The sequence below is a fragment of the Anser anser genome (genome assembly GCF_964211835.1).
Source record: "Anser anser genome assembly, chromosome: 1".
NCBI lineage: Eukaryota > Metazoa > Chordata > Aves > Anseriformes > Anatidae > Anser > Anser anser.
This window is the reverse complement of record NC_139720.1, coordinates 194,104,073-194,113,934: the sequence shown is the minus strand read 5'-3', so window position 1 is coordinate 194,113,934 and position 9,862 is coordinate 194,104,073. Positions and strand designations below refer to the sequence as shown.

At 38.4% G+C, this 9,862-nt stretch overlaps 1 protein-coding gene across 7 annotated transcripts in view; it reads left to right on the top strand.

The window, feature by feature from the left end:
- Positions 1-4,065: 4,065 nt before the first annotated feature.
- The window catches only part of RNF17 (ring finger protein 17), a 49,705-nt gene continuing 43,908 nt past the window's right edge, over positions 4,066-9,862 (top strand). For 4 of the 7 annotated variants that reach the window (XM_083804915.1, XM_083804912.1, XM_083804913.1 and 1 more), the window contains exons 1-6: positions 4,306-4,464; positions 4,687-4,774; positions 5,469-5,556; positions 6,104-6,162; positions 7,173-7,228; positions 8,589-8,688. In XM_083804915.1, the coding sequence (XP_083661041.1) occupies positions 4,700-4,774; positions 5,469-5,556; positions 6,104-6,162; positions 7,173-7,228; positions 8,589-8,688 (378 nt within the window). In that variant the 5' untranslated portion in view covers positions 4,306-4,464; positions 4,687-4,699. Of the gene's footprint in view, positions 4,465-4,686; positions 4,775-5,468; positions 5,557-6,103; positions 6,163-7,167; positions 7,229-8,588; positions 8,689-9,862 lie in introns of those variants that run through there. The other 3 variants (XM_083804916.1, XM_083804911.1, XM_083804914.1) reach the window with 3 other exon arrangements.

The window sequence follows — 9,862 nt, the reverse complement described above, 5'->3', positions numbered from 1 at the left end:
CATAGGTTTCAATCAACCATAACTAGTCATAAAACGTCATTTTAGGCACAGTGATGGGAGCAACACATTAGCTGAAGATGAGTAAACATAAACTTTTACTAGAATGATAGTAGCCAGCTAATACTGTTGTAAAAAATTAACTACTAACAATGATAGAAGAAGATTCACAGAAGACAATACTAAACAGCATTACTGCAGAAATTATGCAAATTGGGTCATTTTATAAATCACTAATAAGTACATACTGGCTAACAAAATACCTGATGCTCTTGAAAAGTTGGATTGCTTTTGTAGTATAAATAACTTAAACCCGGGATACTTCAGAAAAATATTATGAGCCAGAAACTGTGGGTGAGGAGCTAAGAGCAAGTACAGTGCACTCCCTCGTGTACCAGTGTCTTTCTGTTAGACCACAATGTTTTGAGATTATTTGTCTACCTTGTGTAAACCTTAGAAACTGGACGATTCAATTGTTAATCCTATGAAATCACTGATGAAATTATACTTCCAATAAACCTACACACTCACTATCTACACACATTGCTTTTGGCCCTTTCTAGTGTAACATAGAGGGTCCCCTTTCTTCTTTAAACACAAGTGCAGCCCCTCACACAACATTTAGGGGAAAAATGTTTTTCTACTTACCATGTAATCACATGGCTGTACTACAGAAAAAAAATCCAACAATGATTACTTACCAATTAACTCAGACACATATTTGCAGAATTTGTCATTTAAATGACAAAAAAAAAAAGAGTCTAAAGAGTCCATTTTTAGTGCATATAATGGTTAAATTTTGAAAGCAGAAATTCTTTCTGAGAAAGGGCAAGATACAGAGGATGAGAAAAAAGGATGCATTTGAAGAAATAAAAACTGCTACATGTTCCTGGCTGGGAAGATGATCTACAGAATATATATGCATTTTCAACCTACATTTGGCGATGATTTTTAAATATAACTATGCTGTTCACACCGAAGACAGTCTATTCAGTATTGTCTTCCCAGTACAGTATCCCTTCTGCTATAGACAAAGCTACAGAAGCGGCTGAGATCACACAAGTGAAAGGCAACAGGACCGGTGAGCCCACCCATGGTTAATCCATGCTGCCATCTCGTGGTTCCCAAATAGAAGCACTGACGTTTTACACCGAATTTTAAATACTATCTTGTAAAATCAAGAAACCATGGTAATGTTCTCTCAATAGCTAGTGGCACAGACAGAAAATGTTCATTCTTTTCTGTACATTTACTGTGGTCTTTTCTGAAATATTAAACCAAGTCGCCATTTTTGTGATCAGATTCTCGGAGTGGTACGAACCTAAAACTAAAGGGGTGCAGCTTATGTTCATTGTATATATATTTTGACAAAGATACAAACAATATATGTATGATAGATAGAATAACATGTACATGTATATTTTATAATTCCTTGTAATTTGTGGGAGAGGTGTAGAGAATAATAAGCATAGCTATATTTTTATGTTTTAGCTATCAGCAGAAAATAATAAAAATATACTAAATTTAATTAGCAGAAAAATCTTAACTATCGTGAGCATTTGTTGCTATTGTTCATTCGTTAAATGCAACTAAAAATAAAAGCAAGGATGAGCTATCATCTCACCAAAGAGCTAATTAGGACTAATTAGGTTTCTCATCAAAGAGACGGTTAGACTACTTTCTAGACAATCTTAGACACTGCTGGTTTAAAATTGCATTTAGACCTTTAACTCAGATAATCTTACCTATGAATTCCTTTTCTTGGCTACATTCAAAACAAGTCTGCCATCACCTACCCTACATTTTACACCTCAGTCATTATTCACTATGTCCTTAGGTAACATAAATACAGGTGACTTTTTTAAGCAGGAATTAGCTTAGACTATGGAACAGAAGAACAAAATTTTGTGTGCACAAGCCTTTTGTCACCTTTGAAACAGAGGATGCAATTTTCAAAGCTAAATTGAAGCTGAGAAAACTCCTAAGATTTTTACTTCATTGAGGTAATTGGTTGGACAATCCAAGGGAAAACACAACTGGTATTTACAATGCACGAGAAGGGGGATTAGATCCTGTGGGACAGAGAGGGCTAATTGTCATCTGTCAAACATGAATTAACTGAAGATGCAAAAATGATGAAGTGCCATGGAACCAGTATCTAAATCGAGTCTATGAATTTTGATGTCAAGGAGAAATATGAATTTCAGTTCTCATCCCTGTCTTTTGATAATATTTTGTAGAATCATTTGGAGATTGACTCTGAAAAACATTGGTAACAGGGAATTTGTATAACGTGCAACTTCAGCCTGGTGCATACTGATTTGCAGTCAGACAGAGGACAGGCTAGGGATGAGTATTTCAGGTGAGACGCATCTGCCAGGTCTGTAGAATCTGTAGAGTTGACACTGATTCAGCTGTGGTATGACAATCATTGTAGTAGCGATGGAAATCCATCAGTGGCTGTCATTTGTTGTTCAGTCCTGATTACTGCCATTAAACATGCCAATCCATTAGAGCTCTTCTAATAGAGACCGGAGGCCTCGTCAAAGTCTGCAATGTGGGTTGTGGGGCAATTTTGAAATGGACTTCTTTCAGTACTGGTTGTAATTGAGTTTCATAACACCATCCTGATAAGGATGGTAAATGGCAACTGGGACTGCACAATCAGCAGGGGTGGGTCATATGGTATTAAAGAAAGTTTGAATCTAATTTGTTCAATGGTGTCATCTACCTCCCTGGGAAGCATCCTCACTGGGCAAAGGCCCTTTTCAAGTGAGCAGCACCATACTTTTCTTGACAGATCTGACAGTATCTGAGGGCCCATTTCTGCCTCACAGCCTTTTTGATGTAATATGGGTGGGTTTGTTTTTGCAGTGATGCATCTTTATTTTTTATATTGCACTTTGCTATTTACAAAGTGTAGAAAAATCTGGATGAAAAGGTGGTGGCTACCTAATCAGGGTCGAAATCATTAAAAGAGTCCACTTTTTGAGTCTAGGTGTAGAAGATGCCATCTGCGAGTTAGAGATGCAGGACTGGTTAATGCAAGGACAACTAGGCTCCCTGGCCAGCTGATCTGGGGGAGCACACAGAAAATCCCAGGGTAAAACAGCAAGGCAGCAGTTTGTGATGTTGCTGGAGCTGTCCGGAAAGGGAATGTATTTGGAAATCTGTATTCAAAATTGAAATATAAACTGGTTTTGGTGTCTTTGTAGCAGGTGATAAATGTTAGCCTCGTGTATGCACTGTCTGCAGTTCAAACTTACTATAAACTGCTGGATCAGTCACTACTTGGACGACCTAGACTTGAAGATCTTTTCACAAACATCCCTCCCAGCCTCCTAGAAGCCTTCAGCCTTACTAAATCTACAAGAAGCAAATTTTCTGTAGGCCAAACCACACCAGAGAGATGCAGACTGGACACAAGGCACTGCTATAAAATTTTATAAGTCTCTAAGAGAATTTCACACAAAGTTGAGTTCAATCAGGTCCTGGTTAACAAAGAGGGCTTCTGGGGGAAAGTGCTGAATCAGCTTAAGGATCACTTCTAGAAATTTCTGTTCTTCACAACCAAGTCATGCCACAGAGCACATTCAAGAGTAACTAAAGCATTCACGTATGCCTGATTTTATTTTACTAAAAGCAGGTGAGGAGCTAGATTGGCTGATTTTGAACTTTACTGATCCTTTCTTCATGCTTTTTTTTTCACTGAATTATTCTCAATTGTAATTACTCTCAATTGTACTCTCAATTGACTTTGCATGACCTTTTGAATTCTGCCTTATTATCTGAGTCAAAACCCCAACCTAACAAACACTTATGTAGCACTTTTAAGGTGAAGGCCTTAAGGTAGAACCTAGATTTACTATGCAAATGGTGCAAATATTTGAATAACCTAGGGCTCGTTAGGACACCTGCCCCTTTGAAAGCTGGCTTGGTACATGATTTGGCAATAAAAGCGTCTAATAGTTGTGAGAGAACATCAGTGTGTTAAACTGTATTTTACTATAGGTGAATTAAACGGAGAGATGGAATAAAGTAACCCCAAAGCATGAGCTAACAGCTTCTAGCCAAGGAGACGCCATTTTCAAAATCGGTCTCCGGTCCCGCAGCGCCTTTGGGACGCCATTTCGCCACAACCCCGCCGCCTCTCAGCACAAGAACATGGCGGCGGAGCCCGCCCGCCCGGGCCGCAGCAAGCACCGCCCTCCCCCTCCCGCCTCGCTGTGATTGGCTGCAAGGGGCAGGAGGGCAGACGGGGCGCTCGCTGATTGGCGCGGAGGGGAGCTATCTTGGCGCGCGAAGGGGAGTGCGTGGCAGTGTTGCCTCGGCGCTGCGAAGGACTGGTGGTCGGTGTCGGCGGCCTCGGTGCGTCCCCGTTATAAAGCGGGTGGGGCCCTACGGTCAGCAGGGCAGGCAGTCGTGTCGGGGCTGTGTCAGCAAGAAGGGGTCGTGAAACCGATACTGGTAAGGGTTGGGGTGTATCGAGTGGGGTATCTGGGCAGCACAAGGCAGGCAGACCAGCTTTCTCTTAAATTCAAGATTTCTAAAGGAAAATATATGTTAAAAGAATTCCGCATCTCTATATTTTCCTTTCAATCCTTACAAAGGGATATAATGTACCATATTCGCTTAAGTGAAGAAATGTACATGTTGAAGTAAGGTTGTTATTTCTTTTTTTCCTTCTAGCATCAGGGACACGATGAGTAGAAAGAAGGAGTCGGTGGATGGCAGTAGTGAAGAGCTTACGAGAAGAAAACTGAAAGCTATAAGGCATGTAAATACTAAGCTTAGTACAGTGACTTACATGTTTTTTTAAGTTTTGCCTGTGTAATTATTAGGAAGTAGTATTGAAGAAGGATAGAAGTAATGTTCGTATCGTGCAGTGTTGCAAGTAAGTATTTTTATAGACCACATATGAAGATGTGCAGTAACAGCGTGCATAAAGTTTTAGAATTTAAATGAAAGGTCGAATTCAGAATTTCAGAATTCTTAGAATTTTAGAATTAGTTTTAGAATTTGGTAAAGGTTTCAAGGAAAGACATTTCAAAAGCTTCTTGGGATGTTTCCAAATACTGTGTTATTAGGCTACCAATATCTTGAATTGATCTGGATATTTTACAAGTAAATAAGATAACATTGATACATTCAACATATTTCTAGTTAAATAACTGTATAAAACAACTGTGATTTAAATCTTTATATAGTCAGTCACTGGTGGTTGCTTAAAAACTTCAGTATCGCCTTTATAGGCAGTAAGTTCAGTATCATGGAGCTAATGAATTGCCTTCAGTTAGAAGAAAATAATTATTCTGTGCATGTGTTCTATGTCTCATTAACTGAACCTTTTTTCTGCATGATGTCATTTGGTAAAAAGCAGGTGAGCTAAATTTTAAGAGCTAGGAGTCAGAATTCATGTTTGGTTGATGTCCCTAAAGATTTTAAACCTTTGCTTTTATTTCTGAAGGCAGTGTCTTAAGACACTAGAAGAGGACTTAACAGAACAAAGTCACAGAAGAAGTGATTTGTGTCATACATTAAATGATACGGGTGTGAAAGGTAAGATTTTTGATTCTTGACTTCTATTGCTAGCAATTCCGTGTTGTGCAATATTCACTGTTTCAGGTGGTTTCCCAAAGACAACAAACAGGCTGCCAAATTTGATTAATCTCTTTTTGCTTGGTTGTCTGTAAGATCTGTAAAATTTTGAGTATCTAGGATGTATGGAGGCTTCATGAAAAGTGTTTTTTCCTGTAATACAGCTACAGACTTTGAATGTGTTTTCTTTGTCTTTTTGCCTTCCCTTTCACGTGGTTTTCTTGTCCCTCATGTAGTAGCAGTATAACATACATATCATGCAGATAATGCCCTAAATCATTAAAGGTAAGGTTTTTTTTGTAATTCTTCATAAACTTTCATATCTATGTATCTGGACTTAGAGCTTTTGAAGTATGTCATTGTAAAGGTCAGTGTTCAAATTACTGTTAATGTAATGTCTTTGTAGAAAACTATTGTAGTGATCATGTATTCCTGTTTGTGTCACTGGTTATAAGATATGTTCCAGTTCAAACACTCATAGTCAAGTATTATACCTGTTCTTTTGTAGAGATCAGTGATGGGGTGAAGAATGAAGAGACTGATTTTTCTGGTTCCTCTTCTACAGAAGTAGGTTGATGCAAAGCTTTCTGTTCTGAAATCACTGCAATGCTCTGAAATAGTGGTATTACAGGATCTTACACACTTTCATGAGAAGTGGCTGAAGTAAGCCTCGCTCCAGTCAGAGAAATGTGTGCCCTTTGTAGACTTTTGTCCTGCCAGCAAGTCTTTGCTAGCACTTCCAGCAGTGCAGTGTTGCTATGAAGTGCTCCCCTGTTGTCTAAAGTTTGGTTTTAGAAAAGTTGTTTTACAGTTATTGTCCCATGCTGCCAGCTCCATCCTAGTTTCTCATCTGCACGTAAATGTGCAAAAAAGAACTGGTGCAAATGTTATAAGTCTCCCCATCAGTTTCTGAATAAAGAGAAGATTTTTTAAAAAAAAAAAACTTCCCTCTGAACAGTACCATGCGCCTTACAAATGTTTCTCAGTTTTAACACTTAAAAAAAAAAATGCTCTGCTTGTGAATCCTTTGTGTTAAAACATCCTAATGCCATTTTGGAAGAAACACATATTTTGGACAAACTAACTGTATTTTTTAGGTATTTTTAATGTAATATGAAAGATATGGATGTGGCCATTCTGGTACTTCCATTGTGAAACTCAAATTTAGCTGTTACTGCGAAACACAACTGAGTTTAGTGACTTGGCTTAATTATTGTGAGGATTTATTTCAGTAAAATTAGTGAAAAATAAATGAAGTTCACTGTTGCAGTATACTGGAAGCACATACTAGTTTTGTGTAAGAGTGGGGAAAAGTACTAAGCAAACAGGAAATTGCCATTCCATTTACTAGAAACACTACTGCAAGGATATATTGACCACGAACTTCAGCTTGGAATCTGTTTTCTTGCACAACTGGTTGCTCAATCAACAGCGCTTGCTTTGAAGCTTGGCTTCATTGGAATATGTGGGGTGGGAGGTGGTTTGCTGAAGGTGAGAAGAGGCTTGTAGGCTGTTTACAGTGGGAGTTCAATTTCACCCTGTATTTGAACTTGTTCTACTTTTCCCTCTGAGTTCAGACCAAAATGGATGTTAAACTTGGATTGAGTGGTAGCAGCTCAGAAGATCTAGCAAGGTAAACCTTCAAAACCCAATTTCTTAATGTGGTTAGATGCCACACTGGGGTGGGAATTGACTGAGTAAGAAATTCTGAAAATATTTCTCCAGCTGATTTTTTTTTAATGTGACTTAAGCTTTCCTAATGTGCTCTCAGGATGGCTGCCTGGTGCAGCTGAAACCCAACTTAATTGAGGGCATCAGACAAGCACTGAGGGCCTCCTGTGTTTCTAACATCTAAATACAAGTAATATTTCATTTAAAAGGGAGAAGGAGATTCGGTTTGACTTGAAATACTTGGAACTGAAGGTTTTAAATGCTGTTCATGGTAACTCTAAGGGGTCAGAGAATCACCCTGTTGCAGGAAGGGCTGCCTCACTAAAGTGCATCTTCAGCCCCTGCTGGCACTATTGCACCTTCTGCTTAAGTATCCAATTACTAGAACTATAAGATTAGATGCTGGCAAAGTTCCTTGGTATTGTCATACTTAAATTACATTTACTTAGCTATCCAGGCTATGTGAACTTGAAAGGAAGTCTTAAAGAGGGTGTGTTTCCCTAACTGCTGTTGCCATGGAGAGTCATCTTCATCTAAATAAGAATAGGCCCAGGTAATTTTTAGGGTTTAGTTAGATGAGTGTTAGGGATGTATGGGAATTAGCCTTTTGAGATAGGCGCAGGTAAGATCTGTCAAAACTTGACCAAAATAAGATAAAACCTGAGATTTTGTGTACGGGTGCAGACTGTGCAGCAGGGTTTGCCAAGTCCTCTCACAGCCCATCAAACAGGAAATGGAGTGTAGAAGAAACAGCACTGCTTCCTCACTGCAGTTAGGTTGGCTTTTTTGGAGGCTGTTCTTGTGAGGGTCTTGACAGCTGTTTACCACTACGTATACTTGACAGGAGAGCTGGGTTGTGTGACCAGACAACAGAATTTAAGAGCCTTCTTCTATTGTTTAGGTATAATCTGCCTTGTATTAGTAGAACTTCAGCAGCCTAATACCTGATGGGATAGCTTAAAAAAAAAAATACGGGCAACAAAAGTGTATCTTGGAATATTAATAGGCATGCATTTTAGTTTCATCAAGGGTGAAAATCACTACTGACTTGTAAGCTTTTGTTCATGCCTTTTTTGTGAGATAAATTCTAAGATAAAATAGATGCTACAGTTGAATTTTAAGGTGATGCTGCTAGGAAGGGACCTTAACCAAAAAACGAGGTATGTCTAGAACATGACCATGTAAATTAAACTGTTCTAAGAAGAGTTGTGTGTGTGTTTAATGACAAATCTTGAAACATTCAAATTGTGTATTAAAATCTTCAAGTGAAGTTTGTTTTTATTTAATGTGAGTAGGTTTTTCCTTAAAGTTCTGTTTTGCAGGCCCTCCAGTTCCAACACCGAAGACAAAAATGTTCAGTGCCTGATTTCCTCAAATAGTGGGCTGGACTGTAAACCAGGTGGAGCTCCATCAGCAGACATGGTGTGTTAATGTTGAATTTCTTTATATTGCCACTCTTTTGTAAGCATAGTTAATACTGCACTTACTAAAACAAACCCGCAACCTTAACTGTTAAGTGCTATTGTTCCATCCTGTCATGGGTTTGATGTACAACTATGGTGTTAACAAAATGATTTGACTGAAGTTCATTTATTTCAGTTAAAATGCTGTTCACACCAAACTAGGTTGTAGCTGAGGAAGACCGTGTTCAGCTGGCTGTGCTATTAGGTTTTTTGAACTTAATTTAAAAAAAGGCTTCACAGTATTTGACTTCGGGGCTTTCTTTTCAAATAGAAGACAACTGCAGGGCATCCTTAAAGCAGTCTAGTGGTTTATCAAGGCAATGTGATGGGACAAATGGATCTCTGAAAACATTCTGTTAGGTTTTCTAACATGATCTTCCTGAAAAAGGTTTGTGAAGTTCCAGGCAAAAAATAAGCTAACTTGTTGCATATTTTAGAGTGACAGAAAATGGAAATTAATGGTACATCCTCTGCCGGTCCCATGTTCTTGCATGTAGACTTTCTTGTATGGTTATCTTGAAAGTATCTTAAATGCATATGCTTGTCTTGTTTCCTAATACAGTTTTTGTTACAGTGCCTGTTAAAGTTTGAAAATGGTTCTTTTCTGAACACTTTTGGGAAAAGGATCAGAAATAAACCTGAATCATGTTATCTTAAACTTCAATATGTTATGTTAACAAAATACTAAAGCAAATCATCTGAAGTCATCTTCAGAGTATATCAAGTTTGAGGTCATAAGCAGTCTTTTGATGGTAGTTGAACTTCCGTGAACAGAAGCTGTCTATGTTTGAAAAAGTTGAGGATGAATGGTGTCCATATCATGAATTCAAAGGATGGAAAAATAACTTCCACTGAGATCAGTCTAACCTTGATGAGCTGCTGCTTCCTTTTCTTTTTCCATTTTTTTCTCTGGAGTACTTTATTTGTGGCTGGTGATTTCAAAGTCTGGCAGGATCACTTCTTAGATCACTGAATGAGAATACCTGTGTTTTAAAAGGATATTTATTGTTATTGACCATAATAACCATGAAGTAGATAGGGTTACATGTTACTCCATGTGTTTTAACCTAGATCTCCTTGTATCTTACCAAAATGGAGTGAGATTGGGTGGCGTAGGAACTTGTGACTTGGAG